General features: G+C 39.0%; 1 protein-coding gene across 3 annotated transcripts; it reads left to right on the forward strand.

The window, feature by feature from the left end:
- The first annotated feature begins 243 nt into the window (after positions 1-243).
- LOC123979162 (SH3 domain-containing kinase-binding protein 1-like) lies at positions 244-16,647 on the forward strand. 3 transcript variants are annotated; one of them, XM_046062975.1, is made up of 14 exons: positions 244-298; positions 1,714-1,803; positions 6,418-6,487; positions 7,328-7,422; positions 7,610-7,705; positions 7,838-7,889; positions 7,992-8,063; positions 9,232-9,367; positions 9,476-9,546; positions 9,704-9,810; positions 11,047-11,181; positions 11,759-11,970; positions 12,105-12,168; positions 14,469-16,647. In XM_046062975.1, the coding sequence occupies exons 2-14, from the start codon at positions 1,777-1,779 to the stop codon at positions 14,505-14,507; spliced, it is 1,176 nt and encodes a 391-aa protein (XP_045918931.1). In that variant the 5' UTR covers positions 244-298; positions 1,714-1,776; the 3' UTR covers positions 14,508-16,647. The 3 variants fall into 3 exon arrangements, with proteins under 3 accessions (XP_045918931.1, XP_045919093.1, XP_045919013.1); XM_046063057.1 differs by lacking the exon at positions 244-298 and adding an exon at positions 331-374; XM_046063137.1 differs by lacking the exon at positions 7,992-8,063.
- The last annotated feature ends 1,814 nt before the right edge of the window (positions 16,648-18,461 follow it).

The raw sequence follows: 18,461 nt of genomic DNA on the forward strand, positions 1-18,461 counted from the left end.
TTTAGGGGTTGTACCAGAACAGCTTTACGTGGCTGAATTTTCAAAAAACACCATATGTCTTTCATACTGCACATTGTTGCAGCTCCTCTTTTTGTGTGTTGAATGCTTCGTTTTAACCATGGAGTGATACATCTTGTCTCTAAATGATCTTTTTTGGAAGTTGCACATGCACCGATCCTAGTTAAGGACTACTAGCCAATCAGAAGCAGAGAAGGGCAGGTCAGTGGGAAGATGGTAAACACGGCTTCGTTTCAGCTGTGCATGTTGCCGAACAGCTTGGCAACTGAGTTTCAAAGTGGTGAGTTATTAATCTGTAACAGCAGCTGAGAGTTTTTCCACCAGTGTTTTTGAGGGCATCTCGGAGAAGCCGCTTGGTGAGCGTTATGTGAGGCGCATTTCCTTTTCATCCCTGTGACGTCACAGGGATGAAAGGGAATGACTGGACTACAAACGAACTGTTTTCAGGCTGTTCAGAGTTTTCTGTGGGAGTTGAGAACTCTCTTTGGACTGGACTTTGGGCTTTTTCACTTTGCAAGCCTGTTACATGCACCAAGGGTGTCACTTTGTGTTGAAAAGTGGTGGGGACATAGGGGCTCAGATTAGGGCTGTGAAGAGACACTTAGATCACGAGAAATCACAATATGTGATATTAAGGTCACGAGGACGAGAAGAAAAGATCCTTAAACAGTGTTTCAAAGATATCCTCAATGCTGAGATATAGGGGCTTGGGAGTCTGAGGGGACCTCCTCCAGGAAATTTTGATCATTAAAGACTTAATTTCTTGCATTCCTGTGAAAATTTCTACACCAATTTATGGTGGAAATGTTTTTTTATTTATGTAAAAGTATATAAATATAACAATCTTTCAGTCATTCTGTGCTGCTTTCATATCAGTTTCACCTGCAGATAAACTTTTTTCAAATAATATCCCTGCTGAGGCAACTCATATGTTAGCATGATTTAGTATTCCCTCTTCTTTTGTCATGTTCACAGGGAGAGAACGGAAAACCCAAAAAGATACTGTGTCAAGAAGTTGTTAATCAGTAGCTTGTTTTTTTAGTTTAGGTTACTTTTTTTGGAAAAAGCACATTTGTTTCTTCTATATTTTAGTTTTCTTAATGTGCAAATAAACCTTTCTAAAGGCATTTTTATATGTTATTTAACTGCAAGCAATATTTCAGAAAATTTTTTAACAAATTATGCTTTAAAAAAGTAATGGGGACAAAATCAGTCACTTCAAAAAGGACATGTCCCCAGCGTCCCCAGTGTAAATGACACTTATGACATGCACAAGAAAGATCTCAATAATAGAATACAACTCAATAAAGGAAAGGGAAAAAGCGTGTTAATAAAAAACTAAAAGAAATGTATCTGTTTTGTGTGCCTAGGACTTTTTTCCCCCTTTTTGAGAGGTAACTGCTTCCACTTAGGAGACAGGAAGTGTGTACCATTTCATACCATTTGCACAGCTTTAGCTTGTAGTGCTTTTGTAATAGAGCATCTTTGGCTAAACACACAGCGACTCTGGCTGCTTTTTAAATCCACTGAAACTGTTGCCACCCACAAGGCAAGCTACAAACTTCCAGGGCTTCCTCTTTTGGGGTCAGTCTCTGAATCTGAAACCATGAGATTTTTACTAAAGTGTTCCTTTAAATACTGCTTTAAATGTCAATGTTCACTGTGTGTCATTCCACCTCTTTAATCCACCCGTAGATTCGAGGGTTTGGCTTTGGTGACATCTTCAAAGACCAGCCCATCAAGCTCAGACCACGCTCTATGGATGTGGACTCAGAGATGGACAAGGTGACACACACACACACACACACACACACACACACACACACACACACAACTTCATACATTTTTTTATACTGTGTTCATTGTATTGTGAGTCAAGAGGGAAGGAAGTCCCCATGTGGCTCCTCCCCTTCCTGTGTTTCATTTTTTCAGCACAGGAAGTGGGTTTTATGTTGACACACACACACACACACACACACATGCATCCTGCGGGGATTTGACAAGCAAAGCAGAAGTGAGAGCTCCACAGGGCAGAGACAGAGAGAGAGAGGGAGAGAGGAGGGGAGGTAATACAGTTTTTCACTGACGTTTACATATTCACACACTCTGTCTCCTGCTGCTGCTGCTGCTGCTGCCGGCGCTGATGTAGCAAAGCTCCGTCTGTCTGTGTTTAACTGGAACCAGAGGACGGTAGGGTCGAGTTTTCTCTTATTTCTGTTCCCCTCTTTTCATTTCCATTTTTTTCTTTGTCACCCATTTGCTTTATTTTATTTATCCTCTGCTTTTCTTTCTGCTTAATGTACACTGTTTCATGTGAAGTTAAGTAGTGTAGTGGTGTAGCCTTAGTGACTTGAGAGTTTCAGGATTATTGTGGAGTTAAACTTACAGATAGAGCATGCAGATTCAACAGGTTTTCTTACGTAGATTACAAAATATAGTGTAAGTCTCTGTTTCTCTAAAAGCTTATGTGTGTGTTGATGGTCAAAATACAATTTCAAAGGCTGTCACACCCTGCCAGGAACACGTTTTTGGTCTCTTGGTCGGGTTATGAAAATGGAATTAAGGGACCGGTTCATCAAAATGTCAAATAAAAAACAAATTTTCTTACTCCAAGTGGTTTGTGGCCCTGCAGAGACTCGTGTTTTACAAATATCTGCCTTTAAAGGGTCAGTTCACCCACATTTTAAGAATTTTAAAATGCAAATATCTGAAAAGCCCTTAAAACCACTTATAATTTCAGTCCCATTAATACCATAACCATTAACTTTTATTGTGTGGTATTTCAACCATCAACAGACATATAACTATATTAAAACAGAGACGTTTCCCCTTTATTTTGTAATCTGAAGAAGAAAACTTTACAAAAACCTACTGAAGTAGGAGAGGAAGATAAATAATTTGTTATTTTTGGAGAAATTGACTATTTTCATGAGAAGAAATTTAATGTTTACCCTAAACATTAGTCCTGGCAGAGTGAAACAGCTTTTTAAAGGACATTTTGACCATCAAGAGACATAAAACTCTTTCAGAAAACACAGATTTATTAACAAAATAAGAAACCTTTACAAAAATCTGCTTTCTGCACGTTCTATCAGTAAACTTAAAGGCAAACATCACCAATGACACCAAACCTGAAACTCTTATGTCACTTTCTGATAGCCACACGGCGCTAAGGCAAAACCTCAACACTTGTCATGTTGCTTAATGTCAGGCGAGAAAGGGCACATTTAAGCAGAGAATAAGAGATGAAGAAAGTTAGAGACACAGGATGAAAACAAGGTAAATTAAGTAGGTGACCAAAAGTAAAACCTGTATTTAAAATGACTTTTAAATTCCTATATTGGTCGTCAAACCCTCCTGGAGCTCCTGCAGAAATATAAGAGTGTGTGTTTGCTCTGAAGGATGTTTGTCAGCCTGTCCTGCTGAGCGGGAGGCTGTTATGTTGCTTTATGGTGAGACAAGTCTCTCTGCTCTCTAATGAGGCTCTGGAGAAGTTGACAGCACAGCACAGAGTCTCCATCCGGGACGGGGCGACGCTGTGTCACCTAAAGCCACGTCAACTTTATAATTGAACTGGAAGTCAGCTGTGTGACTGTGAAGCTACAGCAATGTGTGTGCCTTGATGCACAGATGCACATAGTGATTCAAAGCTTGTTTATTTGAGTGCTGACAATGATAGTTTGGATTCGTTTTGGGCCAGTATTCAACATTTTTTAGCTTTCATGCCAGCAAAAAGGGAAGTTTTCTCAAGGTTTTATTATTTATTTTTTTTGTCTTTGCAATGAGTCAGAGTCACTCAGCCAAGAGATCAGCAGGGACTTCAATGTAAAACAAAAGTCTACAGTGTGAAGTTTAGTGAGTGGTGGATCACTAAGGAAAGGTCACCTACCAGGGTTATTCACCGACAAAAGACTTCCGAAAGACAAACTGAATAAATAAATACTACGTGCACATTTTACTAAAGGATTGCTATTTTTTGAGGTGCCTGTTGACGGGGAGTAACTTGTAAACTGGCTAATTGTCAATATGTAATAGAAAAGACCAATATCAGCCTGGTATGTTACCTGCTGTGCATATACCAGGACCACTAAATATATCCAGTTTTTTTGTTTGCAGTTTATATTAAATATGAATTCTTTCAGCCCTGCAATGGAGAGATCGTACCATTTTCCAAGCATCATCAAATCATCCTCTGGTTTGAGTTATTGGGCAACTGAAAATAGTTAAATGTAAAGAGGCAAGAAATCTGTTGTGGATTTATTTAACTTGGCCTGAAAAGTGATAATAGATAGTGACAATAGAATAATTTGGTGTTAGGTAGTTATTTTGATAATACTGGACTACAAGGTGATAGTCAGAAAGTGTATATAGACTCACACAAATAAACTATACTAGAAAATATTGTTTTCTGCAATTTAATGTCTTGCTAGAAACAATCTTAAAGCTGCATTAATACATGCAGGCAGCTATAAATCCGCACCACCTGCTCAAGTGTAAATTATCAGCTGTTTGATAACATATTTGCCTTTGCAACTTTATAAAGTGATAGTATGTCGATGTGGTTTTGCTGCCCCCATTTCCACAAAAAATCTTTTAATGCTGGTTTAAGTAATTATTCAAAACAGTCACCATTGCCTTGATACTTTTAAACAAATCAGCATATGTCAAAACTTTCAGAAGACTTTTTCTTACAAAGTCATGAAAGCCACATTAGTGTGGTGTTTAAATGGACTGCAGACTTTACTTGAATTTCCTGCCTCTGGCCACACTTTGCTCTGCGGGGGGAGATTTTTGCTTTACAATGACACAGCTCTGAAACAGCAGTAAATGCAGTTTTAGGGTGATACGAGGTTCCTAAAGCACAACAAAAAGATAATGGTTGTAGTTCTTCTTTTTCTGTTTGAAACCAAAAGTGGTTGACATTTAAAAAAATGTCTTAACTGTCTGAGTCATTCCAGAAATAGTCGTGTCACTTACTGGACAATCCCTGTTTGACTATAAGAGGCCTAGAAAACATGTGATACTCAGACGTTAAAACCTCTCTGGGATGTTGTAATGATGTCTCAATGCTTGTGGCACCACATGGGTCTCATTAGAGAGGGAAGGGGAGAAGGGGAAGGGTGTAGAGAGAGGAGAGAAGCTGGCGGGGGAGGCGGCGTGGTGTTTTTTCTCAAACAGAACAGAGCAGTGTGTGTGTTCGGGACAGACCGGGTCTTGTGAATGTATATGTGTGTGTATGGGGTTTTTTTTCTATGGAAGAGCCACCCTGGTTCCACAAACACTGTCGAGGGATCCACTCCAGCAGGAAAACAACGGCTCCTTTTAACAGCCTGCTCAGCGCGCATAACACGCGCACGTGCTTCATCGTCAAGTCAGCTCGGTGGTTTTGTGCTAAATCTGATCTGATTAGCTGGTTAGACCGGAGCTGTGGGACAGTGATGTGCACTGGAAAATGATTATTTCAAGTGCGTTGTTTATTTTTGTCTTTTAATTTATGATTTTTATTGTTTACCCATTCATTCAGTTTGTTTTATTGGTAAGATGTGACTTTAAGTCCTGCTAGAGGTGTTATTGGAGATCTAAAGTTGGTCAGTCAGTCCAAGTCTTCGACACTGAATTGTCTCTGAAATGTTTTGTGAGAATTGCCATGAAATTTGGTTCAGACATTCATGTTCTCCTCAATAATTTAGTGACCTCTGAACTTTTAATCCAGCACCACAATCTGGTCAAACTGTTAATTTGTTCAATACTTAAGTTTACTATGAAATACCTGTAGCTCTGTAACTTTGTGTTTAGTGCTAATTAGCAAATGTTAGCGTACTAACTCGCTAAACTAAGATGGTGAATGTGGTAAACACTTCACCGTCTGAACCTCAGTATATCAGCAATGTCATGCATACCAAACTCCCAGAAGACTAAGCGTGGTCGGGGCATTGCTTCCCCTGGTGGGGAAATATGCGTGGAGGAATTTAGGTAAAAGATCTGTTTGATTAAAATCACCAGCTTCAATAAAATAAAAAGACACCTGCTGATTACCTCAATAGTGCATTTTTTGATTTGACATATGGAGGAATACACTGGTGAATTCTCTGGGGAGAGGATGCACAGATGTCACTTTCTAGTTTACACTATTGTGTAAACGTGCTGCTCTGCAGTCACACCTCCACACCAACAGCCAAATCAAACCAGATCACGATATCCTCCAGAGAGGCTGGTGAAACTCGCTATGGTAAGCACAGGAAGTCTTACACCGAACCAGGGTGACTACAAGAAAAACTTAAATTGCGCCGCTGCTGGTTACACAATTATACCTACTGTGTATGTAAAATCGTCTGACGATGACATTTTACATGAATGTGTCTGAAAGTAAAGGTTTTCTTCCGTCTCTTCTACATTCAGGCCAACGAAGGGAAAGCAGCGACTGTTGCCCCTGAAACCATGAAGACTGAACCTGACAGCAAAGCTAAAGGTGAGCTCTACTGTTCAGTTAAGGAAGTCCAGATGATAAACAATAAGGCAATAAAAGCAAACAGGAATGTAATGAAAAAAGATTATGTGGATTTCAACCTCTTTTTTTTTTGCAGTTAATGAGTTAAAACAAAGCAAAACCAAAACATGCTCTTCTATAGCTAGACGTGCTTGATTGGACATTGTAATCAGGAAATGATTTAGTGATCTTCTCGTTTCCTTTTTGTTTTTCCTGTACACACACAAATTGTACACCATTGTATAAATTCTAAAGGAAACCCCAAAGTGTGATTATAAGTGTTGTATGCCATCCTTCTATTTTAATAACTGAATACAGAAGTAAGTTATCATTATTCCCCAATTTTATTTTTCAGATGAAAATCTAGCAATTGATTGGTCTTTATTTTGAATATAAAAGTATTAAACAGATGTTTTAAAAAAACTAATAATACACAAATGTGGGTGACAGATTTTAAAAGTACCTTTTGCAACACAAGCAGTCTTTGATTTAGCTTTTTGTTTCTAACCTAACCTATGTGGACCCCTGTTCCCTTTTTCGCTGTGCTGTGCTTTCTTTGTTTAATGTAAACTATGGCAGTAAGCTAAACACACTCATAACTTTTAACCACAGGTAAAACCTAGGTGGAAATCCAATTTCAAAAGTTTAAAATTGTCTACTTTTTCTAAATAATCTGGGTATTAGTTCAGTGAAAATTTGAAAACAATGGCACATTCTCCCCGCACGTCATCCCTTCAGTTCTTGCTCAAAACCTCCTCTACTCTGTTGTTTCTATATTCCGTAGTTTTGCTCATTATGGCTTGTCTGTCTTAAATATGGCAGGACGGGAGCAATGTAAAGTCCTCTTTCCATATGAAGCACAAAATGAAGATGAGCTGTCAATCAAAGAGGGAGATATCGTCAACATTATTACCAAGGTCAGTCTGCATATGTGTGTGTATAACTTGGCTTATATGCAGGTGTGTCTGCTTTGACTCTCACATCTTTGCATCACTTGGTTAGTTTGATTTGTTTGTGTAGGTTAGGAAAACACAATTTGCATCCCGGTGCACACTGAATACACAGCAGGCATTTAAACTGTACCAAACTTCTTCTTTTGTCCAGGAGTGTGCTGATGCAGGCTGGTGGAAGGGGGAGATCGGGGGAAGGCAAGGTGTCTTCCCAGACAACTTTGTCAAGCTGCTAGAAGTGGAGAAAGAGGTATATTTGGCGCAAGGACACACGTGCAAAAGTTGTCTGTTTACCGTGATGTCAGTAGCCGAGAAAGTCTCAAAGACATGAGACATTCTTGAAGTGTTTTTGTAATATTTCGGTGTCTGTGTGTGTTTCCAGAGACCAAAGAAACCGCCTCCTCCAAGCGCGCCTTCAGCTAAACACACCACAGGTACAGTAACACCTCACAACTTCTTTTCCCTCCTCGCTTGTATTTTATGTGTTCTGAGAGAGAAAGAGAGAGAAACAGAAACCTGTAAACTCTGACCTGTAGAGAAAAAGTCGGAGGTCAAGAAGGCTCCTCCTGAGCGACCTGAACATCTTCCACTGAGAGACCAGGAACGAGGTACAGTCTAGACCACTATGGCTCTGTTCAGCCCACCTTCGGCCTGCAGCTCTTCCAGCCTCTAACAGCTTTTTACTGATCTGTTCAGTTGGCAACTGACAGATCATTAATAAACATGTTTTATATGTCTAATCAGGCATTAAATATGCGAGGGTACGGTTTTTCACAGGTAAATGGAGCCAAGCATGCAGTAGGTTTGTGTCAGGAGTAGATGTTGGAACAAGTAGCTGTAAAAACATAACTTGCAGCATGTTTGTCCTCGTTTGTAAATTGGTGAAACAAAGCTTTGATTGAAGAGACGGTGTCTACATCATTCTGTGTACAGCAGGAAACTATGGGCATTGTTGTTTTGATCTTGACAAACATTGGCACCGACTGATACGATATTTGGCCCAAGTGAGTCAAGAGTAGCTTGGATTATTCTCTTTTTGCTTTTTGTGAAATAATCACAGTTTGACTCGGTTATTTAAACCAAGTAGACACAAATATAGTGGAGTAAAAAGTACAACATTTCCAGCTAAAATGTAGAGGAGTAGAAGTTTAAAGTAGCTTAAAATGGAAATACTCAAAGCACAAATACTTAAAATAATCCTCACCCCAAGAAGTATTTGAGTTTAAGTAAGTAAAATCTGCCATTGGAGTGATATTATTTTCCAAATTTTATTAGAGCTGAAGCACTGTTAATATGACATATAATACATATGAAACAGGGATTTTCTTAAAATATATTGTAAAAAAAAAAAGAGCTCAATCTCAATTTATTTGCAGTTTTCTTCACTTACAAATACTAGTGACACCACAGCTGATCGTTCTAATCCTCCTTGGCCTTTCACCCCTCCATTTTTTCCTCACTCACTTTCTTGCAGCCTTGGGCAACACCAGACCTTTCTTCTTTTTCTGTTTCTCTTTTTTCTGTTTATTTTTAACAACACTTCTTTGGCTTGCTTTACTGCTCTTTGGTCAGATGTAGTTCCTTTTTACTGCTGCAGCTTTTCCCTTTATCACTGTACTCCTACCACCATGCAGTCACCTTATCATGCATGTCTGGATGAGCGTTTGAGTCGCACATTCACCTCTACATGTGTTTATTTATGTTCAATGTGTCTGTTATTTTTCCTGCATGAACAACCATGTGTGTTTTGTATGATTTTTATGTGTGTGTGTGTAGGTGAAGAGCTGAAGTTTGGAGACATCCCCAAGCCCACCCTCCCATCTCTCCTTCCCAAGAAACCCCTCCCCCCAAAGACAAGCACCTCCTCTACCTCCCAACCCCCGCGGCGTCCCGAGAGACCGCCCGCTCTCGCGTCAGTACAAGCTCACAAACATACACTCACACACGCTCTTACTGAGAAATCCCACATTTCCCCGAGGGTTTACACAGCTTAATTTTGTTGTATGGTTTACCTGCTCAGGAGTGAAAGCCCCAAGTCTGAGGGCGGGGCTTCGACACCAGATTCTGGCCCTGACAGGTCACATGACACTGGTGAGTTTGACTGACAGGAGCATCGACCAATGAGATCAAGATATGGTGCCTAAGTAACTGTCAGAGCGCGCTCTTTCTCTCTTTGCCTCTGTGCACATGTGGAACGTCACCTGCTGATAGTCACCTGTTTGTGTGTTTCTGATGTGTGTTTGTGCAGATGTGGACCTGGACGTGGTCGTCGCATCAGCAGAGAAGCTGAGTCACCCGACAGCGTCACGGCCAAGAGTCACAGACCGCCGGCCTCGCTCACAGATCATCACACCAGTAAGTGTGTTTGTAGTCAGCCAATCATGAAGGACTTTTTTTCTAGAGGAAGACACATGGTCACCTAATTTAGAATCTTATGAGAGGTTTGATCCTCTCAGAAGATGGCGCTGTGTCCCACTTCTATACTACATACTGAGCAGGTCTGAAGTAGTGAAGTGTGTTGACACTGTGAACAGCAACAAAACGATATGTACTTTAAAATGTCAGTATTAATACTGAAATACTTGATTTATGTGGATGCTGTTGATATTGTGAAAGAAGTAAAAGCCCTTGATTCAACAGTAGTAAGTAAAAGTACTTACATATTAGCATAAAAATATACTTAATTTACAAAAGTAAAAGTACTCTTTATATATACTGTATATAATATATTATATTTAAAAAATGATATTATATGCTGCTGGATAGCTTTTAAATTTAACCAAGGGGTCATCTTATCTTAAATCATGATGTATTATTGAAGGTTATTTGTATATTATCTTTCATATTAAAGCTGGACGCAGCAAATGTTCTTTAGCTTTTGTGTTTGATATATTATTTTAATCATTAACTGATTATCAAAATAGTTGGCGATCACATAAGATATAAGAGATACTTTGTCCCCGAAGATAAAATTTGTTTTGGAGCTTTACAAAGACAACACAAAATACAGAAAATGAACATCTGTCAACACATACTCTCATGCAACATGACACATTCTCTCATATACAATTACCAGTAGTTTCAGCCCTAAAACACACATTATTAAAGGTGGGGAAAAAGCTAAAACAAAACCTCAGAAAACAGAACAAACAAACAAAAATATTGGTAAGTTGGCAGTGTTATTTCAGAGCCAGAGTTTGATTGATCATTTATTCCAGTAAAATTCAATAATTTCTTGTATTGTAATTGCAAAAACATTATACTGTGAAAATTGGTACAAACTAGTATAAAACTGGGACACAGGTACATCTCTAGTAGCTCTGTCAGGTGTCCATGCTAATGTTTTAGCATTCAGTATATATTGAGTATTCACAGCATAATATGCATTTGTGGAAAACGTTTTGCACTGATTAATATGGAAACAGGAAAAAAGGGTGTGTTTTCTTATCCTGTGAGCAATGGGAGGTGAAGGGAGCTATTTTAATGGATTAGAACTGTATTTAGATTAGATTAGACTTGACATAGACTTGACACAGAATACGCCATTGCAGTTATTTTTTAAATACATTTGTCTGTTTCTCTCTGTCGTAGTCCTACCTGTCCAGTACCGATCTGGAACCCCCCGCGTTAGAGGACAGGAAGGAGAAGAATAGAGGGAAGGAAGAGCCGGAGACTGTCACCAGATCTTTAGACGTTTCCCTGAGGAAAGGCGCTCCCAACATCTCTGTACGTCCACCTTCTGTGTACACTGTTTATTTCATCAAGCAGGTGGCACCACACTACAGCTTTTCCGTGTTTCTGAGCAGTGTTTAGCAGCACATCAAGTGCTTGCTGGTAGATGTTACCGGTTGTTGACAAATAACAAAACGACAGATAATCAATATCAATAGTTTTAATTATAATCACAGAGGAGAGATCGATCAGTAAGAGATGCAGTTTCTTTTTGATTAATGTTATAATTTTAGGCAAAACAACCTCACCACAAAGTGCCATAGTAGCTGTTGTGGAGCTTTCAGTCATATTACACAATCTTCCTCAACACGTGGACTTTGCTCAGTGTGGTGTAAAATTGTAGAAGTTGAAATTTCCATTTTCCTCAGCACTTTAACAACTTTTGTTTCTTAACTTTGGAAACATTAGTTGACAAAACTATTTCACCACCAGGTCCTATATTTTTCACTCTTCTCTTATCATTGTTGGTGTAATTTGGATTCCAAACTTCACTTGAAGCAGAACCTCCAGGTTGGATCTCAGATGTTCGGGGGGGGGAAAATTCCTGATCTGTGTCTCAATTCGCTCTCAGGTGCATGACAATAAGGCACCACTTCCCACCAAGCCCTCTACCCTGACCCCACCTAACTCCAGCCATCGCTCCACGTCCCCATCTTCCTCTTCGGGTCTGACCCCCTCCCCCGAGCTCCGTCATTCACCTATGACCCCCCTGACACTTGAGGAACTCAGGAACCAGCTGAGAGACCTGAGGGCCTCCATAGAACGGCTGAAGAGCCAGCACAGGTACATCATCCCTAGATATTAGTGTGTGTGTGTGTGTGTGTGTGTGTGTGTGTGTGTGTGTGTGTGTGTGCGCGCAAACGTACGTGAGTCAGTGGATCAGTCATGATGTGTTTGTGTGTATTTGTGTATTTCAGACAGGAGATGAAGCAGTTGGCCGGCGCGCTGGATGAAGAGAAGAAGATTCGTGTTAGTTTACAGGTGAGACTCATAAAGGAGGGAAGGGCAGGAGAGTTTAGATGTATGTCTAACAATCCTGACTTTATCATAAGTGAATAAATTAACAATAAATGTTGGTACATATTATTGATATTTATGTACTGTTTGTTTTGGGTTTATACATGTATAAGTTTAGTTAGTGTTTAATGTATCTAGCTCTTCAGGAGAAATGCCTCAAAAGTGAACTAAAACTAACACACGAAGTATGAGTAACACTTTGTTTCTTAGATGCCACTTAGATGCCATTGATATATTATATATCTAAAAGTATGTGGACACCCCTATGTCAGTTGCTTTGAATGCAATGTGACACCAAGTTGTTCTAGTATTACTGTATCCATCTGGAGGTGGATTTACATAGATTCATCTAGATGTCAACAATTGAATTTAATAGATTTGGGATGTCAGCCATCCAAACTGTAAAGTAATTGAACTGTAAATATATAATCAATGCTAACAAGCTACAGCAAAACAGGCAAAATGCTTTTTCATGGCAATAAATTTAAAAGTGTCAATATTATTATTTTTTATGTATCTTATACTCTGTTTAGTTAAATGTACTATGCTAGCTTTTTTTCAAGCCCTAAAATGTAATCTATTGATATTGTTCAACCACATCACTGGTTATACACAAATTATTCCAGATGTTGACAGATTCAATTTAAAGCAGCACCACAGTACAGTAAAATACACAACATATAAAGATACATTTCTTAAAGATTACTTTTAAAAACAGACCCTTGTTAAAACAATTACATATCAAATCAATCAGCCAACTGACAACAGTTTTGATAATTGAATAATTATTTAAATCCTATAATCAATACTTTTTTTATCATTTTAAATGAAATACATTCTGGTTTTGGACTTCTGGTTAGGAAACCAGCATTAGAAAAAGTCACTTTGGGCAATGAAAAGTGTGGCATTAACTTGACTAAAGACTGAATAATTTAATAAAAATAACCAACAGACTAAATGATAATTAAAATAATAAATTTTGGTGTCAAAATTACTAGAAGGAACAAAAAGTTTTGGAATCTGTGCAGTAGATGGCCTCAGCTGGCAGCTGCAACGTATTCCTTTGGGGCAATTATGCGTCCACCAACAGGCTCAGACTGACCAGGTGTCTAACAACACATTAAAAACTAGAGCTCGATAGATATGGGTTTTTGGGGGCCGATGCTTATGCTGATATTAAAGTGAAAAAGAGCCGATTTATGAGCCGAAATTTAGATTTTGAGAATGATTTGGATAGTAGACCCTTTTACGTTATAAACTACACTTAGGACAGGCCGATATTGAAGCTGGTATGTGTGTGGGCTATAAAACATTTTCATAAATAAATTCTGTTAATAGATAGATACTGTTAATAGATCACAGTCTCAAAAAGTGAACATGTAAACAAATGCACGTCAATAAATATTTACTGCTGGAAGGTGCAACTTTTTCAGTGACCTGATGTTGAATGATTGTCTACAAGGAGGACCTGCAACTTTGATGTTTTATTTAACTAACGTTATAACTACAACCAGAGCCCTTATGGCTCTGACTAAAAAGTTTCACACTACTGGTTTAATCATTTCACACACGCCGACTGTAACTGCAGACAGACGGCTTGCAGATAAATTTAAAATATGTCAGAAACTATAGTTTAACGGCTCATTAACGTTAGCGCTCCTCCAATGATAAACACGGCATTAGCTTTGTGGCTAATCTAGCAACAGGCAGCGTTAACTGCTGTAACGTTACGTGACTTTAGAAAATATTTAGAAGTGATGAACTAGGGACAAATGTGGATCGTTTGCTAGAACTGCCACACTGTTTCAGAAATAAATCTACAATCATGTAATTAACATGACAAAAGACAGACTCACGGCTCACACAGCCCTCTACGTGTGTCAACATGCTGCGGTAGACTCCGATCTGCTGATTGATTTCTTCTGTGTGTTTTGTGGTGAGGCAGTGTGTTTACACAGGAGCTGCAGCGCGCTCTCCGGTGGGCAGTCTATGCAACACCCACGACACCCTGACTATCTGTTTCTTTGTTAATGGTCATATATCTGTCTATATAAACGACCGATGCCAATTAAATGCAATTAGCTCATATCGGCCGGCCGATATATCGGTCGGGCTCTATTAATAACACATAAATTATACTTGAAGGCATAAGGCAATCTATAGTAATTTGGTAGTCTCACCCAGAAAGGAATTTAAGACCAACAGCTAAATGTCTTTAATTGTAGATGAAATTAAATCCCAACTTGTCTGCCTTTGTTTGACAGATGGAAGTAGAGCACATAAAGAAGAGCCTGTCAAAATGAAGACTGAAACATCCGTACCTGCGCACTCTGATCACCACATCGGAGGCCAGCGTTTGAAAACGATCTCACTGTTGGCCGAGACACTTCAGCCAAAAACAAAGTTTGTGCCAAATGATCATCACGATCAACATCAGCAACAATTTAGTACCATGGAATCAGCCACCTACCCCACCCCACCCCGCAACGCCGCCTTATCCTGTGTTTACTTCTTTATTTTTCTCTTAAAGAGGCTTCTCTGTAAAATGTACTGCTATCTTGTTTGAAGCTTGCTGTGCCGCTGGTACTGACGCACCACGGCCTGTCGCTGCGTGTTGCCACAGTTACAGAAGGATGACACAGGCGGCCGTGGCGAGTACACCACGCTGGTACTTTCTGTTTATTAGTGTGAAGGAAACTTGGAGTTTGAACTTCGTAGCCCGGTTGGTTCAGACGACCTCTGTGCTGTTCTGTGTCCACTCTGCGGCCTTCACCCCTTATCTGTGTGTGTGTGTGTGTGTGTGAATGTGTGAGTGTGTGTGTGTGTGTGTGTTTTTTTTCCATCCATGTGAGGACTGAAGTTTTTAAACCTTCATATTAGCAACATTTTTGTATAGTGAGGTCGTTTTGGCCGGTCCTGACTTCTTCAGTGAGCTAGATTAAGATTAGAATTTGGGTTTATTTCCATTAGCATTAGCTTAACATTGATGTTTCTATGGTACACTGCAGGCGGGTGATTTTGAAGCATCAGCCATTAACAGCATATTGACATATTTCCTCTTAAGTTTTTAATTTGCAGTCAAATATTCCACTTGTTCGGTGGTTAAAATTACAAGCACATCAGGATTATTCCTCAGTTTAATTAAACCAACATGACAAGTGACACTGTAGGTGCTATAGTAGAAGAAATAAATTGTTGGACATTTAGGGAAATGTGCTTATTGGTTTTCTTGCCAGGAGTTAGATAAGAAGATCAATACCACTCTCATTTTGGTACACTAAATATGAAGCTACAGCCAGCTCATAAAGGCTGGACACAGGAGAAAACAGCTATCCTGGTCCTGTCCAAAGGTAACAAAATCTATATTATATACTGGTATATCTAATACCAGTACCTGTAAAGACCGCTAATTAAAAAGTTTTATCTTATTTGTTTTATCAATACAAAAACTGAGTGGTATAAAAAACAATTTGTGGTTTTATGATGACAAAATGACTTCAGAAAGTCACTGACCCTAGCCCGGCATATATTCCTGAAGAAAAACACAATTTACACTTTTTTTTTTTTTTTTTGTATGGATGGAACAAAAAATAAACAATATGTTAAAGAGCTGATTTTGTTTTTTGACACAGCATGGCTAGCTGTTTCCCCCTGTTTCCAGTCTATGTGCTATGCTAAGTTAACTATCTCCTAACTATATCTTCACACTTAACATACAGACATTTGAGTGGTGTCAATTTTCTCATGTAACTATTGGCAAGAAAGCAAAGAAGTGTATTTCCCACAATGTCAAATCTATTTCTTTGACAAGATCCAAAACTGCCCTGTGATATTTGGCTGCAAATGAAACATTTATGCAAAGAAAAGCATATGTCACTGCATGAACACGCCTATCTATGATATTTATCATGTCAAGAGTATTGCCTTCTGGACAAAAATGTTATTTTTTGCTTTTTGGTTTCACGTGTTTGCCCCACAACTCCAGAAACCTCAAGAAACAGCTGTGCTGGTCGCATCACATACCCCCCAAAAATCAAAACTGAGATCCATGTGCAGATGATGTTTCTGGTGCTCTTTTGGCAGCAGGTGAAGGGTAAAGTTAAGGACAGGGTTTGAGGAATGTAGTAAATGAAAAAGGACCTCACAGGTAAAGGAAGACAATTATGTGTGAGTGCATGCCTGTGTATGTGTGGTAGCATGTACGGCTGTTTGCCTCCCTTCCTTATATGTGCACAGAATCTATGGCAACCCGTCACTGTGGCCTTCCTGTTTTTGACTCCAAATCTTTCTTTTCCTTTCTTTGTTTCGTATGACAACAAGAAAACTGCTACATCTGAGGCTACAAGTTGTTTTCTTGACTTGGTCCTTTCTCTCCAGGATAGTGATAAATATATATACTTTTATATTTCAGTGTAATAAAGATGCTATTATGTAATGTTTGAATTGTCTGCTGGTAAGATGTGTCTGTTTAATATACAGTACTGTATGAAGGGGCATTTTGTTCCATTCTGTTGCTCTTTACACTGTTTATTCAAGCAATTGATGCTTCTGCATGGATAACTGTTACAGAGCACCGTGTGTGTGCGTGTGTGTGTGTGTGTGTGTGCGTGTGTGTGTGTGTGTGTGAGAGAGAGAGAGAGAGACAGACGGAAACTGGACATACTCGCAGGTCACTGAAGGTCTGAGTGAACATAAAAACGAAATGAAAGTCTTAATGGCCACTGAAACCACTGCTGAATTTCTGCAACAGCATTATTTAATCTGAAAGAACAGATAAAATCCCTGAATATGTGTAACAAGACATCATATTAGTCAACTTTCACTATTCACTGTACATTAATTTTAGGTTTCTAATAGTTTGTTACTGAAAACATCTTTTTTGGGCATGATTTAAGAAAACATTCAAATTTTCACAACAGTATAAAATGTCTGTATGTGTATAAACAACATGATTGTGAACATACAAGTGTGAACAATTGCAATTGCAGTACCATTTGTTATTGCAGTTGCAGTAATGAATGGTAAATGGTCTGTATATCTGTAGTTCCTTTCTAGTCTTTCCAACTACTCAAAGTGCTTTAACACTACATCAAATTCACTCTATTCACACACTAATAAGCTGAGGCAAAGTTGCACACATTTACACATCGGGGCAAGTTTTGGGTTCAGTATCGTGCCCAAGGACACTTCGACATGCAGCCTGGAGGAGCCAGGGATCGAACCTCCGACCTTCTGGTTAGTGGACGACCACGCTGAGAAAAAGGCTGAGACCATCAGCTTGAAAACAGTTAAGACCTTACTGAAAAATTTAAACATTTAAAGGGGTACTCTAAACCAAGATAGCCCAGATGACGTCAAGGTTTGTCCCAACAGCTAAACAAAACTGATTTAAAGTGTTTATAATCTATATTTTTATAATAATGTCTCAAATGACAATGCAAAAACAATGAGACCATGTGGGTCGCTCCTTGTGACAACAAAGAATTATGACCTGAATCTGCAGTTCACAAACATGTTCTCACCCCCAGGTAGTCAAATGCTGACCCTCTGAGAAAGCCTGACAAAGCGTCGGTATTTGACGCATAAGGTAGGCTTACTCTTTAGCCTCTATATGAAACAACTTTTTAATATGTTGTATATATGCAGTTTGGTTAAGTTTAGGAAAACATAGTGTTTTGTTTGAAATTAGTACATTACGTGACAGTGGATGGGTTACATGAGTTACATGAAAGTCCAAAAACTGTGGAACTGGTGAACATTTTGCATCAAAAGATATTTAACTCAGTCTGTGGAGGGCAAGACGCTAAAAGTGATTGAATAATGGACTTAAATTCCTCAGGTGATATAAACACAGCTCCACATGAATGATAATGTTGCACCATAACTGCTAAATGTGTGCTAACAGAGTTGACAAGGTGACATGTCTGTGTTCACAACTTGTTTCTGCTGCCCCCGAGTGGTCTCAAAGTGGCACCAAAATCAGTGCAGGTTTAAAGAGATATGGTTAAAGGTCTTAATAAATGTCAATATTATAAATTGGATGAAGCAGTATGCTTAGTAGGCCAGGTTTTCAGGAAGGACCAATGGCACTGATCCTATTTTGATGCTGTCCCATCAGAGTGTTGTAGATAGCCTCTGGCATACAGTCCAGCATTTAACACATGTCACTGGTTTGTGGAAAGACTGTGGAAACCGCAAGAATTTTACCGTTATCAATTAACTTATATACATGGTAATATTATTTATTTGTATGGTAT

The sequence above is a fragment of the Micropterus dolomieu genome, linkage group LG01 (genome assembly GCF_021292245.1).
Source record: "Micropterus dolomieu isolate WLL.071019.BEF.003 ecotype Adirondacks linkage group LG01, ASM2129224v1, whole genome shotgun sequence".
Classification (NCBI taxonomy): domain Eukaryota; kingdom Metazoa; phylum Chordata; class Actinopteri; order Centrarchiformes; family Centrarchidae; genus Micropterus; species Micropterus dolomieu.

Coding starts and splice junctions, on each gene's coding strand:
- LOC123979162 (XM_046062975.1), top strand. CDS start 1,777: ATGGATGTGGACTCAGAGATGGACAAG. Junction 7,706..7,837: donor TGCTAGAAGTGGAGAAAGAG/GTATATTTGGCG, acceptor GTGTGTTTCCAG/AGACCAAAGAAACCGCCTCC. Junction 8,064..9,231: donor ACTGAGAGACCAGGAACGAG/GTACAGTCTAGA, acceptor GTGTGTGTGTAG/GTGAAGAGCTGAAGTTTGGA.